Source organism: Macrotis lagotis, chromosome X, assembly GCF_037893015.1.
Source record: "Macrotis lagotis isolate mMagLag1 chromosome X, bilby.v1.9.chrom.fasta, whole genome shotgun sequence".
Classification (NCBI taxonomy): Eukaryota; Metazoa; Chordata; class Mammalia; order Peramelemorphia; family Peramelidae; genus Macrotis; species Macrotis lagotis.
This window is the reverse complement of record NC_133666.1, coordinates 184,353,278-184,372,116: the sequence shown is the minus strand read 5'-3', so window position 1 is coordinate 184,372,116 and position 18,839 is coordinate 184,353,278. Positions and strand designations below refer to the sequence as shown.

The 18,839-nt window shown below is 36.8% G+C and overlaps 1 protein-coding gene and 1 non-coding gene across 2 annotated transcripts in view; both read left to right on the top strand.

Annotated features, from left to right (window-relative positions):
* Positions 1 to 18,839, top strand: part of LOC141502440 (integrin alpha-M-like) — a 64,412-nt gene that overhangs the window by 6,401 nt on the left and 39,172 nt on the right. Inside the window, exons 6-16 of the mRNA XM_074207187.1 lie at positions 972 to 1,102; positions 1,335 to 1,480; positions 6,647 to 6,800; positions 7,225 to 7,375; positions 7,683 to 7,756; positions 8,010 to 8,139; positions 8,252 to 8,394; positions 9,448 to 9,588; positions 9,700 to 9,909; positions 18,406 to 18,536; positions 18,666 to 18,823. Of these exons, the coding sequence (XP_074063288.1) occupies positions 972 to 1,102; positions 1,335 to 1,480; positions 6,647 to 6,800; positions 7,225 to 7,375; positions 7,683 to 7,756; positions 8,010 to 8,139; positions 8,252 to 8,394; positions 9,448 to 9,588; positions 9,700 to 9,909; positions 18,406 to 18,536; positions 18,666 to 18,823 (1,569 nt within the window). The remainder of the gene's footprint in view (positions 1 to 971; positions 1,103 to 1,334; positions 1,481 to 6,646; positions 6,801 to 7,224; positions 7,376 to 7,682; positions 7,757 to 8,009; positions 8,140 to 8,251; positions 8,395 to 9,447; positions 9,589 to 9,699; positions 9,910 to 18,405; positions 18,537 to 18,665; positions 18,824 to 18,839) is intronic.
* LOC141503652 (U6 spliceosomal RNA) lies at positions 3,080 to 3,186 on the top strand. Its single transcript, XR_012472995.1, has one exon. It is a non-coding gene; the product is annotated as a U6 spliceosomal RNA (small nuclear RNA).

Genomic DNA, 18,839 nt, shown 5'->3' with positions numbered 1-18,839 from the left:
TGTATGGCCTTGGGCAAGCCACTTAACCCCATTTGCCTTGCAAAAACCTAAAAAAAAAAGCACACAGTGCTTTAAATAATAGCAAAGAACTCAAATATAGATGTCTATCAATTGTAAAATGGCTAAATAAATTGTGGCATATTCGTGCAATGAAATATTTTAGTATTATAAGGGAAGTTGAATATGATGGACAAATATAAATAAGCTTGGGAAGTCTTACATGAACTGATATACAATACAAAATAAAGTAAAAAGAGCCAAGAATACAAAATATTATCTGAATATAGTAATATAAATGAAAAGAACAATAAAATAATTGAAAATCAATGCTGTGCGATTTTAAAGACCCAAACTGACCCCCCGCCCCAGTGAACATATATGAGTCAGAATCTTATTTTATTTGTAGAGATGGAAAACTATGGAAATACAACATTTGATATGTCAGACTTTTTCAATATATTGGATTTATTGAACTACAAATTTTTTCCCCATCTTTTTATTTTTATTTTTTATGAGGCATGACTTTCTGTGAGGGGCAAGAGTAAAGATACACTGGAAAATATTTATGTTGCTACTGAATCATTTTTTCAGTTGTGTCTGACTCAAGCCTCCATTTGGGGTTTTCTTGACAAAAAAATGGAATGGTTTGCCATTTCCTTCTCTCCCTCATTTTACAGATAAGGAAACTGAGACAGGGTTAAGTGACTTATCCAGGATCATACAGCTAGTAAGTGTCTGAGGCCAGATTTCAACTCAGGAAGATGAGACTTTGGGCCTAGCACACTATCCACTGGGACAGTTAGCAGCCTCATTGGGAAATAAAGATGATGAATGGTGTTCTAATGTCCCCAAAGATCCAATCACTCATTGCCTGAAGAGAGAAAGCTAAACCATATTGAGTTTTCCTTCCAACTCTATCATTTCATGATGATTTATAACAAGTAATGTTTCTTTTATTTGCTTTCTCACAGAGTGTCCAAAGCAAGAGAATGACATTGTCTTCTTGATTGATGGTTCTGGTAGCATTAATGAAAGACAATTTGCACAGATGAAGAATTTTGTCATTACAGTGATGGATCAGTTCAAGGGGACCAATACACAGGTGAGAGCTGTGAGGTGAACTGGAGATATCCAAGGTCTGTTAATAGAAGCAAGTAGGAGTGGAATTAGGGGAAGAGCAAAATATAACTGGGTGAAAATGAAGAATGACTGGGGTGGGGAGGTAGTTTACAAGAGTATGAGAGGACTGGAATAAATTGTTAGCCTTTCTGGATAGGGGCTCTGAATGGGGCTCCTTCTCCAGAATGATCCAAGACAATTTTCTCTTTTGCCAGTTTTCTCTGATGCAATATTCCAGTGACTTCAGGACACATTTCACCTTCAAAGATTTCAAGAATGACCCTACTCCAAAACACCTGGTAGAGCCGATTCAGCAACTAGAAGGGGCAACACACACAGCCTCAGGCATTAGAAGAGTAGTGTAAGTTTCTGACCTGCAAGTTGGAATAATAAGATTTTAGAGTTTTCAGTGATCTTTGAGATCATATTTACTTATCTTATGTAGAAATTCTTCCTACAGGATTCCTGATATGTGGTCTTTTAGTCCTCTTTTATAGACTTCTGACACAAACATTCCCAAGGAGGACTGTTTCATTGCTGAACAGCCAATTCTATTTATTAGTTCTCTCTTATGTTGAAACAAAATCTGTTTCCTTATAATCTAGAGAGGGAGCTTATACAATGCAAATAGATTTCAGATTCAAAGGATCTGGGTATCTCCACTGGCACTCAATTCTACCTCTGAATTTCTCTAATTGTGAAGAAGTCAAGACTAAAATAGCATTAGGTTTTTTTTTTTTTAGTTACCACATCACACTGTTGAGTCATGTTGTTCTTGTAATGACCTTAAATATTTTAGACAAGCTATCTGTTCATGCCTTACACATTTCATATTTGAAGTGAGGGAATTCCATTTAGCTCTATTAAATTTCATTTTATTAGATTCTCCTAGTTAAGACTATTTTGAATCTTGACTCTCACATCCAATATATTAGTTATTTTACCTAGCTTTGTACCATCACCATATTAGTAATAGAATGGAATAGAATAAGCACTGAAGTGACTACTATATAATAATGGGCACTGTGCTAAGTACTTTTCAAATATTATCTCTTTTTTTATTTGCTAAGCATTCTATTATCCAAATTATTGATATCAAATGTTAAGTGCCAGAAGACTGAGCAAAACAAAACAAAATTCTGGGACACTCCATTGGATTACTCCTTCCATGTTGACCCTGAATTATTAATGATAATTTAACTGATAACTGCCTTCAAAGTTGTTACTCAACTTTAGATAAATAGACAATTTAAATTAAAGATAAATAGACAAATAGACAATTCATGGGAAAAGTCATTGAAAAAGTCATGGGAAAAGATTGATCAAATAAGCTGAGGGGTCTCTGATAATCACAATCGGATGGCTTTCTGCCGTTTCAGTTAGCTGTCTAGAACAATTCAAATTTGTTCTGTGCTTCACTCTAACTGACTGGATGGATTTAAAGGGCCTTCTCCATATCTGACTAGTCTTTCTCATTCAACAATAAGGATTCCTCTGGATGAATGAGGAATCCAAACTCAACAAAGACTTAAAATCCAAACTCAGACTTTTTTCCCCTCAGTTATTGCCCTTTTGAAGATAAATGTTCAGTTCCATCCTTGGGCTCAAAAATCAGTTGCAAAAGAGCAAGATGACAGAGTCAAGACTAGGCAATTGGTAGAAATAGGATCTGGGAAAGTTCTAATAGTTCATGATAGTTCAATAGTTCATAATAATATGGGGCAATATGAGTCAACTTTGTAATACTGTTATCAGAAAGTTTAATATGATCTTGAATTGTCTTAATAGAATGGAATAAAATAGAATAATAGAATGCAGTGTGAATTCTGCTGAACTTTTTTTGGTTAAATGGAAAATGAAATATATTATTTGGTTCTGGTCATCTTATTTTAATCAAGATGCTGACAAATACATATAGAAGACTGATCAGGATTTCAAGGTATTTGAAAATCAAGCATTAGTGCTTGCTTCAGCAGCACATACACTAAAATTGGAACAATACAGAGAAAATTGGTACAGCCCCTGCACAACGATGACTTGAAAATTTGTGAAGTGTTCTATATTTTTGTAAAGACTAAGAGACTGTCTTCTGTGGGAGGTTGGGGGAAAAGAAGTGAGATTAGGGGAAAAAATTGTAAAATTCAAAGTAAATAAATATTTTTTAAAAAATCAATCATTAGGGGCAGCTAGGTGGCACAGTGGATAGAGCACTGGTCCTTGAGTCAGGAGAATCTGAGTTCAAATCTAGCCTTAGATACTTAATAATTGCTTAGCCATGTGACCTTGGGCAAATCACTTAAACCCATTGCCTTAAATAAATAATATTTGTCCTTGAAGAAGACTGTGACATCGTGGAGGCCATGACAAGCAAGTAAATTGGATTTGAGTGAGGGAATGTTGTACTTTCTCCTCTGGAGCCAGTAGTCAGATATGAATCAGGATGATTGCAGATGGCCCTGGATTCAAGACAGGAGAGTTATATGACTTGCACAAGCTAGTAAGTCACATAGCTAGTAAGTGTCAATTGTCTGAGGTCATATTTGAACTCAGGTTCTTCTGACTCCAGGGCTGGCATTCTATCCACTGTACCATTATCATCATAATCTTCATCATCATCATCATCATCATCCTCATCAAATGATATATCACCCCAAATCAAAACTGGAAACTATGGGAGTGCCTACCTTTGGGGGAACTGCTAAAAGAAGAGGTGAAAGAGTTATTTAGTAACAAAAGCTAGAAGATAGAAGTCAGGACCTAACGTAATGCCAGGGAAGACACAAAAGATAAACTTCAGGTCAGAACAGCAAGACTCTTAGAGTCTTACATGGTCCTCCTTACTTTCTCATATATCAAACTCAAAACAGTTGAACTGGTCAGACTCCAGATGGGGCAGATATGGTTTAAATGTCTACTAGAGCAGAATAGAATCACTGATGCTCGTCTGGGGTGCACAGCCTCAGAATGAACTAGTATGAATAATCGTTCGAGTTGGACTTGGAGTCAGGACGATCTGAGTTTGAATTCTGATTCAGAAAATATCTGTGTCATTTTGACCAATCACTGACTCTTTAGCTTCAGTTTCCTATTCTATAAAATGGAGATAAAAATTAAACATCTCATTGAGATATTTTATATATAAAGCATAAGATATCTTCCCCGGGGCGGGGGGGAGGAATAGTGCCAACATATTTTAGGGAATAAGCTCAATCACAAAGGCCAGAGAGAAGTATACTTCTGGATGAAAAGGATGTGAGTCCCTCATTCATGTGACAATCCTTTAAATATTTGAAAATTTTTATTAGATCCTTTTTCTTCCATCACCTTTGCAAAACCTTTTCTACTTCAGACTAAATATCTCCAGTGCCAAGAGTATGATAATGAATGTTTAATAACTGACTTTCTAGAGTAAAAAATGTATATAAACAGCATTATTAATTAATCTGCATTATTAACATTTTCTCCATAGCTATCTTAAGTCTAAAAATTCAATTAAACAATAAATTGATTCCCCTTTTGTAGCTTTTGCTAATTTTTGAAGGGTAAACACCCTGAAAAAATTTAATAATTCTTCATAATACTTGGTTTTCAACTTAGGTTCTTTTTTTAAAAAAATTTATTATTGCTCTAGTGTTCTTATTTCTTTTCTAATTCTTTCCTCAAAAAATTTCATTTCATCAATAATATGATTTTTAAAAATCTCTTGCCTCATTTCTTCCAGGAATCCTAGTTGACTTTCTGCCCAGATTGTATTTCTCTTTGAAGTTTTATTGTGAATTTTTTCTCATCTTTTCAGTTTGTGTCTTGAATGTCCCTGACTCTATGGTATTTTAATCATGGATGTCTTTTGTTGTTGTTTATTCTTTCTTCCAGTCCACATACTTCTGAAGGGCTTGTTTGCTTCTGATCTTTATTTTCAGGAATCTTACTGCTTTGTTGAGATTTTGAGTGTTGGATTCTCAGGATCTCTGAGTTGGCTAAGACTAGGGAATTGCAGATTTCATTGTGTCCTAGGTGATATAGGCTAAAGTCTCATTACTGCCTTTCTGGTCCGAACTTATATATTTCTGTTGCAGATTTAGTGACATAATCTCAGACTTGCTCCTGCTTGGGACGTATAATAAATTGATACCAGTACTTTTCAGGACTGCATTGAAATGGAGTTTGAGGGATGTAGGGAGGGGTCCTTATAGAAAATTCTATCAAAAATTAATTGATATTTTTATGATATCCTTCAAGAATTTTGATAGTTTATTTGCTTTAATATAGTTTTGAAGTGGAACAATTGTATACTTAAGAGAACTCAATTCTGAGTTCCTTCTTTTGAGGGTTCTATGAATCCTTTATATTTAAAGCATGTTATCATTTTTCATAGTTCTAGGAAGTTTTATTGTACAATTCTCTGAAATATATTTTCCATATTTTCTTCAATCACCATAAATTTTGTTTTTGTTTGATTATCTGTTCTCCAAATCTATCACTTCCAATCACATTACTTTTTAAAATCTTTTTCCAGTTCAATTATCTTTCTGAGCTTAGACTTTCTCATCTATGTCTTCTAGAATTTTTCTCTCTAGTATGTCAATCTGCTTTCATTTTCTTGATATTTTCTCCTTGTTGATTTCAAAATTGCAGAATTTCACCAAAACTTACTTCTAAGATATAATTGTACATTTCAGAAAGTCCCATATTGTTTCTTATGCAATAGTGATACTATTTCATTATACATTTCTTTGACAATTTTGTCTTTACCTCTTATTCCAAAACTCATTTTCATTGTGTGAGATCTCTCTTTCAGTTAGCTTGTTTACATTAAATTTTCATTTGAAAATTTCTGATAATTTAATTTCTTTTCAATATTTTTATTGTTATTTGTGAAGGAGATTATGAAAGGTGGTTATCCTTTACAACCAACTTCTCTGACATTTTCCCAATGATCTTTACAAGTTTCCCCTTTAGGGGCAGCTAGGTGGCATAGTGGATAAAGCACTGGCCTTGGAGTCAGGAGTACCTGGGTTCAAATCTGGTCTTAGACACTTAATAATTATCTAGCTGTGTGGCCTTGGGCAAGCCACTTAACCCCATTTGCCTTGCAAAAAAAAAAGTTTCCCCTTCATTCCACTCAAAGGAACTAATATTTTTTATTTATTTAGTGTTTTTTCCATGTACCTCTAATGCCTGGCACAATGTCTTTTAAAATTAAGGATGTATTTCTTAAGATGATGCTTCAATTGGAATACTGATAAATGGTCATGATTACCAAGGAGACCCTCTTATTTTATCTCAGGCCTCTATCAAGCCCTTCATCCTTGCATGCTCCCTCCCAGAACTGATTGTAACTCAGTCCTATTTTATACTCATCTTCTATTCTCTCTTCCTCCAAACTAGACACACTTCAGGTTCAGCTCATGATCCATCATGTCCTTAATGTTCTGTATTAGCCAATTTACTGGGGTATCCCTCACAAAGTCTGTCAGAACTTAGTTTAGTGGAAATTGAAAACTTTCCCTTTTTCTTTCTTGGACAGACGAGAACTATTTCAAGAAAGGAATGGAGCCCGGAAAGATGCCACTAAGATCCTCATTGTCATCACAGATGGTCGCATAGAGGGAGATAGGTTGCATTACAGAAATGTCATTCCAGAGGCAGAGGAAAAAGGGATCATCCGATATGCAATTGGGGTATGGAACAAGAAGAGCTTCTCCCTGGCTCTCTCTCTTAAGCAGCACTATAACTTTTGCTTCTCCTCCCTTGTAGATCTCTTTTAAGAGCCAGGGATGTGTGGTGAGCTTGCAGCAGATGAGGCAGAGCTGAGTCTCACCTCTGATTGCAGAGTTGAGAGTATACACCTGGCTCATACATTAAACATCCACCAGGTATATGTGCTTAACCGTTCACAATCAGAAGTGAAATTCAGCTCTGCTGCACCAACTGTCCCCCTCACTGTATGTACTTTAGGCGTAAATGCAGACCTTACAGTTCCTTCTGTTTACTCATGAACCTTGTTGTCTTCTAACAAAGGATGCAGAGTTGAGATCCTATTTCCAGAAGGTAAGAAACTTCTCCCATACTGATCCCGTTTCTGCTGCTGTCCCCTGGTGACAGGTAGGGCGTGCCTTTGCAACTTCATCCTCCCAGAAAGAACTCAACACCATCGCCTCTGAACCAGTAAAGGACCATGTATTTCAGGTGAATAATTTTGAAGCTCTGAAGAACATCCAAAACCAATTGCAAGAGAAGATCTTTGCCATTGAAGGTGAGATGAGATTCCCAGTGTTTAAGTCTAGGTCTGGTATCTTCCATCCTCATATAATCACATTCCCTCCTAAATTTCTGGCCTTGAAGGGAAATCTAATTCTAGGCAACCAATTCTGTATTTTGCTCCTCATATCTTAGTCTCCTTCTTATTCACCAAAATGCAGATCTTTTGATTTCTTATGCTCCAAATCTTCTCTAGAGCACATTCTTCTGACATAGAGGTGACTGGATCTTCATTCTCTAGTTTTTCTTAAGCAGACTTTTCTATCTACCCTCTCTAAATCTAAACATTTTGTCTCCCACAGGTACTCAATCAGGGAGCAATAGTTCTTTTGAGTATGAGATGTCTCAGGAAGGTTTCAGTGCTGTGTTCACTTCTGTGAGTAAATTTTACACATAACTCTAGAGTAGTAAGGGAATGGAATAGAAGTGGTATAAATGGAATAAGGTCCAGAGAGAAGGCAAGAGAGCCAGTAGAAATCATTTTTCCTCTCTGGATGGACAGGCAGATAGAGTATCTCATTAGTTCTTTCCATGGCAGAAGGAAGTGGAATGTGGGCACAATTCTGCTGAACAATAAAGATTTCACCAATTATCTCTTCTCTTCTAGTTCTAATACATTTTCCTCCTAGGATGGGCCTCTACTGGGTACAGTGGGGAGCTTTTCCTGGTCTGGTGGAGCCTTTCTGTACAACCAAATTGATAAACCTACATTCATCAACATATCCCTAGAGGATTTGGACATGAAAGATGCTTACCTAGGTAAGAGAGTTTACCTGGGCAAAATGAGAGCTATGAAAAAGAATCTTCCCTCATTTCAAATGGGTTCCACAAGACAAAATATACTCCTTATAATGTGGGTTCATCTCTTCAGGTTATTCTCTTGATATTGCTGTTCAAAAAGCAACCCAGAGTCTGATCATGGGAGCTCCTCGATATCAACACATAGGGATGGTGGCAATGTTCAAAAAGAATTTTAATACTTGGGAGAAGACAGCTGAAGTCACAGGGAAACAGGTGAGCAATGTTGATCTTGTGGGGTCTAGCATAAATGCAAAGACAGGGCAGAGAGGATGACAAAATGATACAGCTTCCTGCTTTCACTCCTACCATCTGAGACTATAGGGTTCTTTCCCACAGATACAGCCTTACGAATATAGCAATCCCCTGACCTTCATGACAGCTTCTTGTTGTCAACAGTTTCCATTTACAGATTTTCTCAAGTTATCTGAAGAATAACAAAAATGAACACAGGAGTCAAGATTTGATAAGGGCATATGCTATATGCAGGTAAACAATTATCAGTTTACAGAATAGATCAAGGGTAATACCTTTTGTAACTTGAAAGATAAAACTTTCTTCGTGTTATGCAAACCTTCCTATTCCGGTATTGGTTGGCACAGTCAAGAAGGCAGGTTAGATTATCTGTAGAGGCAGGAGAGTGACAAGTGCTGCCAATAATCCTAATAAGAGCACTGGCTTCTTTCCCACACAGAGGCCAGTTGTATACAGCTTTAAACAGTGAAAGTATTTGAGCCTATAGGCTGTATTTTTAGGTTGACCTGCTATATTTCCCCCCAGCCTAACCCTGTGTATTAGTTGGAAGAAGAAAAAGCAGTAAGACTTAGTCTTAGCACAGCATGGAAGCTTGGGGGGAGTGGGGAAGGGGGTTTCTTAAGGACTTTTCCCTCCTTGTCTGTCTTGTGCTGTGATGCATCTTGTGTAACAGACTATGCTGATATCTGAGTTCACAGGTAGAGACTATACCAAAAGACTGGCTAATGGTGATGACTCTGTCATAAGGTCAGTCCCAGCTGCCTCCTCAACAGGACCTTCTAAACTACTTGTTCTGTTTTCATTTTTCCTGAGTCAGATGAAACAGGAGACTGATATCACCTAAGTGATTCCATTCCCTTCCCTAGTCCTTAGAAATAAAACCTAAACTGTGAGACAAGGAAGGGACTTGGAACTCATCCACATGATCCAAAGGGCAGTGTTATGATTCCAGTAGTAAGCTACACAAATGTTTCTGTGGAGCCTGAGAAGTGACTTAATCTTTATCTTTCTCAGATTGGTTCCTATTTTGGGGCAACCGTGTGTGCAGTAGATGTGAACAAAGATGACAAAACTGACCTGATCCTTATCGGGGCTCCTCATTACTATGAACGAAACCAGGGAGGTCAAGTGTCTATCTGCCCTTTACCTCGTGGGGTAAGTAGGTTGATAGGAGGTAGGGAATCTGGGTCCTAGGAAGAGATGATATCTGAAGTGAATGGCCGGAAGAATGTCTGGATCTAGAGCATCACAATTTTCATTTTTCAGGGGGCTAAATGGAAATGTGAAACTAATCTTCGAGGGGAGCCAGGGCACCCATGGGGTCGTTTTGGGGCAGCCCTGGCTGTGCTGGGAGATATGAATGGAGATAAGATAATAGATGTTGCTGTGGGGGCACCAGGGGAAGAAGAGAACCGAGGAGCCCTCTACTTGTTTCATGGAATGGCTGGATCCAGTATTAACTCTTCCTTTAGCCAGGTGAGCCTTTTTATTTCTCCTGACTTGAGTATCTTGTTTTTTCTTGGCTACTCTCAATGATCTTTTACCCTTCTTCTCTTTTGTGATTAAAAGCTTTCTTCCCAAATCATGAGTATTATATCAATTTATTCATAAATATAATCAGACATTCAATTTAACAAGCATTTGTCCCACACCTACTATGTGCAAACCCCTTTGCTTGAAATAGGGATCTGTAGATTAAAAAACATCTTTGCCCTCAAGTATAAAAGTTGTTGTAAGTATGAATAATTATACCTATCCATATTTGGGCATCAGTGACTTAATTAACAGAGTGGAAATGGACCTCTGAGGTTAGCTAACTCATATGACCCATGATTGACCAGAAATTTGTTTTACAACAGGTCCCACACAGTTTTGGAAGTTTTTTCTCCCATAATTGGAGATGTAGATTCCATACTTACCAATTCCAGATCACCCTAAGCTGTTAGGAATAGATTCAATGACAGAATCAGGATTAAAAACAAAAAATAAACAAGCAAAAAAATATGTTGACAGGCTAGAATGACTCAAATTTCACAGTGATACAAATGAATTTCTGTACTTGAATTTTAAAAATTAATTCTAAGAGTGAAGGATGGAGAGAATTGTAGAATCAAATCAATCAACAAATATTAAGTGCCTAGCTGTGCTGGGAACTAGAGATACAAAGACAAAAATAAAACAACCTTCAAGAGGTGTATGTTCTAACAGAGAGAACAGTGTATTGTAAAACATGTAAGTATATATGCAAAATAGATACAAGTGTCCTGAATAGATCTGTGCTTTAGGAATACCGATTTGGCATTTACATTAAGGAGAAGTGTCTAACCCCCATAGAAATGAGGGCTATTAAAACCATATATAAGGATCCCTATGAACTGTATATTGACTCAGAAAACGATAGATTAACATTATTTATGTTCCATTTTATTTTTTCTTTTGTCAAACATTTCCCAATGACATTTTAATTCATTCCATGTCACATGGGAGTGTTATGCCAAAATACAATGAAAAACACAGGTGTGTTTGATACCTTTAGGACAGCAGATGGATGATGCAGGGGATGAGTACCTGATCTAGAGTGGTGGCCATGTAAATGTAGGGAATGGAATGGATAGGAGATGTTGAAAGAGACTTACTTGGAAAAAATGCAGGAGTTTAATGAAACAACATGTTCCATATAGGTCAGTAATATTCAATGGTTATATAAACAATTATAATTTTATTTTGTTAATTCTAGGGACATGTAGCTTATCAGTGTAGACAGTTTCCTCCACCTGCAAAAATTATAATGCATTCATGCCTTCTCATCCTAGGTATTTCTTATTCAGTATCTTTCTATATATGATTCAAAAAGGAGCTACCTCCATGAACCAGAGACCTACAGCTTCTCTTAGTATTTTGCACAAATCAGTGTAGTAATAGATGTCTATTGTCCCTCCCTATCACTACGCAGTCAATCAATAAACATTTATTAAGACAGATTTTTCCTAATCAGATTATTATCAACTAGTTAAAGCAAAGGTCAAATCTATATTAGAAGACAAGATAAAGATAAAAAGATATTTTGTGCAGTTAAACCAGCTCCATCATTACCTATTTATATGGGTGTCAACCCTGAAAAATTTGCACTCTAAATCATTATAGGCCTTGGTTCTCTCTACTTAGCAAAGAAGATTTTTTAAAAATGTTGTACTTGAGATTTTTACTAGATGCTTTTCCCCCTCTGCATTTTAGAGACCATTTTTCAATATCATTACTTTTGTCCATTTTTCATATTATAACTTCACATAATGATAATAATCTGACTATACAAAGACAGCTAAAGTGCTGAGGTCATGTATTGTGCTTAGGGTCCTGTGATTATTCATGAAGAATTCTGAGAGACAGAGAGGAAGGAGAAGGCAGTGGAAACAGTTTGACTGTTGAGACTTATTCTCCATCTTAGGAACATGGAGGGAGGTGCTGATAATCAATTTTTCACTCCCTAGCTCGCTCTTCTTCTTCTTCTTCTTCTTCTTCTTCTTCTTCTTCTTCTTCTTCTTCTTCTTCTTCTTCTTCTTCTTTTTTAGGTTTTTTCTAGGCAATAGGGTTAAGTGGCTTGCCCAAGGCCACACAGCTAGGTAATTATTAACTGTCTGAGACCATTTGAACCCAGGTACTCCTGACTCCAAGGCCGGTGCTTTATCTGCTGCGCCACCTAGCTGCCTCCCCCTCCCAGCTCTTTCAATCAGAGAGAACATGACAATTAAGCGGTGTGGTCAATGCCAGTTGATGAATGCAATGAGGCAACACTGTTAACAATCTTAGTTGGATGAGAATTCCACCTCAGAAACATTTTCCCTTTCATCAAACATTGAAACATGGAGAAAATCATCATGCTAACTCCCTCCTTCTGACTCCCCATCCTATATCTAAGTAGAAAATCTATTTTATGACCTTCCAGTTAGAAGTTTAGCATCACCTACAGTATCTCCAGTGGACATTGCTAGCTAGAACTCTTCCTGTTTTTATACATTTTCTGTTTATCTTTTTTTTTCAATATTGGATATCCAGTGCTAGATAAAAGAATTTAGCATGCTAATCTGTATTTGAATTATTATTTGAGGAATAGTCTCAAACAGAAACTATCTCTAGTAGAAGATGCATTTATTCCTCTCTCCCCTCATTAGAAAGCATGCAAAAAGTCGCCGAGCACTGGGGTTTCCTTGGGAATTCACAGACCTAGTTGATCTGGCTAAACCTTCATTTTCCTCTAGACAATCTGTGTATTATATGTGTGTTTCCATATGTATACATATATATTCATATGTGTGTATTTATGAATAAGTAAGTATATAGTGAGCCAAAAGTCATTGATGAAAAGGTTAAAGAGGAGAGATTGTGCCACCAGTTACTTCCTCAGGGTCCTCTACCCCAAACAGAGTCTATGCTACACTTGAGAACTTCACCTATGTTAAGGTGCTATGTGAGGTGTAGAATACTACATATATGCATGCATATACTTGTTATTTCTCCCAATATAATTTTAGCTTCTTGAAAATGGAGACTGTTAAATTTTATCTTTTTATCTCCAATATCTAAAGTAGTATCCTGCGCATAGTAGATACTTGATAAATATTTGTTAATTTATCAACCACAAAAGGTAGCAGAGAGAAGATAGAGCTGCTTAGCAATTATCTTGTTTCTTTCTCCAAAGACAAAGATCTTTAAACTGGAAAAGATAAAACAAAAATTAAAAATAATTACTTAATATCCAAGATAACTAAGAGAGAAAGAAAGCACCTAACTACCTTTGAGTTTAAGGCATCAATTCCAAATAACCTAAATCCTGGAATACTGATAAAACTGACACATCATATTCCTGAGTTTCTGCCAATTATCTCCAAAGGACTATGGAAAATAGAAAAGGTTTTCTAGGATCAGAGAAAAGCCAACACTATTCTTTTCCTCCTTTTTGAAAGTTGAGGTAGAGTTTACAATCCATAGCTTAATTTATATTATTGACAAAATTCTAAGAGAGATTATTAGAGGAATGGGTGAGTGGAAATTTAGAAAAGGAGACAACTCCAGTATCTTTGCCAAGAAAAACACAAAAGGCATAGTAAAGAGTCTAACATGACTAAAAATGACTGAACAACAACAAAGAAAAGGAGGCAATAATTCCAAATGGTCAGCAGGTTTCATTAGGAACAGGTAATACCAAATGAAACATTTCTCTGATTTTTCATCTATAAAATAAGGATGATAATATCTCCCAAGGTGGTTGTAAAAACAAAAATGAGATGATATTGCTAAAGTGTTATGCAAATCTTAAAATGCTATATAAATGTTAACTATTATTTTTTAGTAAGCTGGAAGTTCAGAAAAATGTCATTGCTAAGTTCCTATGTTAATTCTTATATAAAGGACGAGGAAATGTGAGATAGAACAATGAAGTGGATTTACAGCTGGTTGATTGGCTAGATTCAAAGAATATACATTCATGTTTCCATGTCAACTTTGAAGATCTCCAGTAGAATGTTTCAGGGGATCATTTTAGTTTTGTGCTGTTAAACACTTTTCTCCATGTCTTGGATAAAATACTTTATTATTATTAGATATTGCAAAGCTGTCAAATTCCTTGCTGATTAATATAGTTATGGTTTTTAAAATCTTTACAAGTTAGGTAATTGGTCTGAACCTAGTAAGATAAAATTTAATAGGGTTATGTAAGTATATTAAATGTGTGTGTATGTATGCATATAAAGATGTAGCTTCAAAAATATACTTCACAAGTATAAGGGGAGATATGACTGACAGCAGGTCATATTAAAAAGAGAACATTTATTGAATACTATATGCTAGGCACTATATTAAGCCTTGGGAATACAAAGGCAAGTAAGAAAGAAAGTCTAGGGGGCAGCTAGGTGGAGCAGCGGATAAAGCACCAGCCCTGGAGTCAGGAGTACCTGGGTTCAAATCTGGTCTCAAACACTTAATAATTACCTAGCTGTGTAGCCTTGGGCAAGCCACTTAACCCCATTGCCTTGCAAAAACTTAAAAAAAAGTCTATAACCTCAAAGACCTTACAAAAGCAGATGGGTAGGAAGGTATATGTATGTAGCAGCATGATCTGGAAGTTGAAAAGTATGTGAGGACCTGATTCTGGGCAAGATAAAATTTAAAAAATCACCCATGAGAACCTAGGGTCCAAGGGGTGGAGTCTGCAATCTGATGGGAGAGGAAAGATAAGGATGGCTAAAGTAAAGATTCCATGGTTTGGAGGAACTAAGGGGGTTTAGTAGGCCGAGTCAACAGCCAAGAAAGCTAATGAAATCTGCCCTAAGAGAGGCAAAATATTTGGAACAAGGAATGTGCTAATCCCACTGTAGTCCTTCCTGTAAATTGAGATCACATCGGGGGTACTATGTTCAATTGTTGCTGCCACATTTTCTAAAGGGCATTGATAAATTGCCCATAAAAGGGCAACCAAGATGGTAGAGGACTTCTAGTTTTTTCACATGAAGAGTTGAAGAAGTTAGAGATATTTTGCTTATAGAAAAAATATAGAGGGGGACATAGTTACTTTCTTCTTGTTTGGACCCAGAGGATGATACTAGCACCAGTGAGTAGAATTCCAAGGGGGTCAAATCTAGTCTGAATGGAAGAAGAAAATACCAACAATTAGATCCCTTTAAATAAAGGTCAGATGATGACTTATATGGTATGTTTTAGAAGAGATTGTATTAAGGTATATGCTCTACAGCTTTTGAGATTCTTGTAACCACCTTTCTGTAAATCTGTATCCTACTGTTTTAAAGTCTCTTCTAGCATGGCACCTATTTTACCAAACTGGAAAGACTTTAGGTATACTATTTGTCCTTCATTTCAAAGAAGACCACAAAATCAGGTAGGTGATGCCATGAGAAGCACATGAATTAGGTTTGAGTGAGGAATGCTATGCTAAGTCACCTGCCTCACTTTCTCCTCCAGAGGAGTCTGGGTCCAGTGGCCAGGCATGAATCAGGACAATTGGAGATGGCCCTGGATGGGAGTCAATCAGGGTAGGGTTAAGAGACTTGCCCAACCTGGTCTATAGTCAGGAGCTTGTTCCTTTACTTAAGTGAAAGAAATCACTCTTTCCAGTGGCAGTGCCCTCTGTCACCCCAGATTTTATAAAGAATATGCTCACCTTCGGAAGAGGGAGTAGGTTTACTGAATTATATGTGTATGTGTGTGCACACTTTAGACCAATGTGCAAAATTCACCATTGATGCCAGGTTCCAGATGGAAGCAAAAATGGGAAAACTGATGACTCAGTCACCCACAGGAGCCCCTTTTAAGCACCAAATGTGATGTGTCAAAACCAGCAGTGGTGGACTGATTTACGTGAGAAGGCAGAGCTACAGGGAAGTCTCACCCCATGACAATTCTAACAGTGAGGAGTTTGGAATACTGATTGGGTTGAGAGAAATCTTGCCTTTCAGGGAGCAGTGAGGAACATAGGCTGTGATGAATTCTCACTTATTTTAAAGAAAAACTATTTTATTATTGCATGTTCTCTTGTTTCTATTTGTAAGTGTGTATACAGACCATTGTGTAAGTGGTAGTTTAAACAAGTGCCCAATGGAAGTAGTATACTTGGCATGTCTGTAATATCATTTTAGAGGTGTTGCTGCCCAAGTATGAGTTAATGCCAAAAGAATAGTATGACAACTGTACTGTAAAAAAATTAATTTATTTGAGTTCTGATATTTTTGAAATATAAATTTGGTTGTATTTTTAAAGCTATGATTCTTGTCACATTCTGTGGTTAATTTTACTGTGCTTATTAAAAATGGTCATTACTGTTTTGCAAAAAAAAAAAAAAAAGGAGAGAGAGACTTGCCCAAGATCACACAGCTAGTAAGTGACAACTCTCTGAGACTGGATTTGAACTCTCATCCTCCTGAATCCAAGGCTGGTGCTCTATCCACTGTGCTACCCAGCTGCCCAGGATAGTCTTGGTAAGAGACTGTCTGCTCTCCAGGACTAGATAATAGAGAGGTTCACAGTCAGAAGATTGCTCTCCAGATGACTCTTTTAAAAACCTTGGCTACTCATGCAACAACTAAAAATATAAAGTAGCCCTAAGTTATGTGTGAATCCTTTGCTGCTTCTATAGGGGCAGGCAATTAGCAGAGTGACAAAAGAGGGAACAGTAATTGCCAAGAATCATTTCTATAGATACTCTATAGGTCTTAACTGAGAACTCATTGTGTTTAATATGTGAACTTTTCTTAATGACCAATAAATGGATACACAATCGGAGGATATGAACCACATCTTGCTATAAATTAAAGTCAAACTTGTTGCTAAGTTAACTGGGAAATGGAAGAGTGGTTTGAAGATTCTTCTCAGATAGATAAACAATGGAGTTGGTAGAGTTTGTTTTATTATCCACCCTAGAGCAAAAGAAAAAAAAAGAAAAAGAAAAGAAACATTTTGGAATGTTTGAAAAGTTGGAAAAGAAATACATGGAACCCTTGGCCATTTATCTTTGTAGTATTCTTATGAATAAAAGTCTCAATAGATATTGAAAGGACAAAAGGTGAACCTTAGTAAAAAGGAAGATAGACTATAAAAGACGGTGAATGCAAAGCTATTTATTGAAGGAAGGAATGGTGAGGCTGGGTCCAAGCAAACTCCAGCAGTGGGTAGTGGGGAGAGCAAGCCTTTTTATAGGGTATTGGATAGAGGAGGCAGGGTGGTATGGTTTTTATAGGGACTGGGAGCCTTTGGGATCTCTATGGAGGAGTTTAGTTAATCTCAAAAGTCCATTCCAATTCTGCAATCCTATTACTCTTCTCTTGATCTAGCAGAAATGTGCATTTTAAAGATGATAACTTCAAAATCACTGAGCAAGAGTAATGTAGACAAGTTAGGACAAAGAAGGAGGATATATTAAAAAAGGATAACATGCTATAAGGGCAAAAAAAAGTAGATGCACTCCAAGATAAATGGACAAAGCTCAGTTTTTTAGATGAATAGAACTTAGTAGAGAAAAGAAATATCTCTCAAGAACTTCCAACTTCCATTACTCTAATCTTGTACTCACAAAACTTCTAATTTGTTCTCCTGAGTAAATATCCCAGGGACCAGAAAAGGAGTTCCCATTCTTATGCCAAGTATATAACTCATTATAAATGAACAAATTGGCATTCTTGCTTAGAAAGCAATTTCTTGTGAATGTAGTTAGCCTGGATTAATTTCCAAAGCCTGATCATCCTAGAAATATCAGAAATAAATTTCTGAAATTTCCATACTAAGGATCAGGCCCTGTATCTTGATTATCACACACTTGAAGTTCATCTTTGATCATCTGATAGGCTGGGGGTGAGGAAGGGAATATGTGCAAAGAAGACCCTTCCAAAGAGCAGTGTGACAAGAGTGAATCCATGGCATCAGAAAAAAGTTTAGCAGCTGATTTGGATCAAAAAAATGTTATAATTGAAGCAAATTCTGGTCTCAGAATATAAAAAGAAAAATTCAAGTGGCTTCAGAAAATGTAATTTAAACCTGGAATTAGGGAAGATGAAGTTGGAGAACATAACCAAAAGTTCTGGTTTTATACAAACTTGAGCTGAGAGTCAAGCAAATGCATAGAAGATAACAAATGAGAACTGTAAAAACTAGACTTGTATGTTCAAAACCAAGGTAAGATAGACTAAGTAATTGCACTATAAACCTTTTTATTTAACTACAAGATCCATATACATTAAACTCTTCTGTGCCCTAAGTCACATACAGATAGCACACTAAAAAAGGAGTCATAGTGGAAATATGGGACTAGATTATATCTTAAAGTTGTTGCTGGAGAGGAAAATTCCCCATAATTCCTTGACAAAGTTGGTAATAATGACCATGGGAGATTCTGAATATCCTCTGGGTGGTTTAATTACTTTCTAACATATTCCATTCTTAAGTGCCTCTTTGACATTTTTTTTTCCTCAGAGGATTGCAGGTTCCCAGTTCTCACCCACACTCCAGTATTTTGGACAGTCATTAGGTGGAGGATATGATATCACACAGGATGGACTCATGGATGTGGCTGTGGGGGCAAATGGACAGGTGCTGCTCCTTAGGTGAGAAATGTACCTATTTTCTCTGAGCAACTAAGATCTGCCCCCTAAATTCCACTCTGTCTTGACTAGAACCTAAGAAACCTATTTCACACCACATTTTGTCCTCCCAAATCTCTTCTCTCCCCAAAGGGGCCAACCAATATTGAGTTTGGAAGCATCCTTGCAATTTAGCCCCAAAGAATTGAAGAGGTCTGTGTTTGAGTGTCAGGAACAAAAGAAAACCAATCAAGAAGCTGGAGTCACCAGAGTTTGCCTCATTACCCGTAAGAATTCAGCAGATCGATTAGGTAAGAATTAGTGATG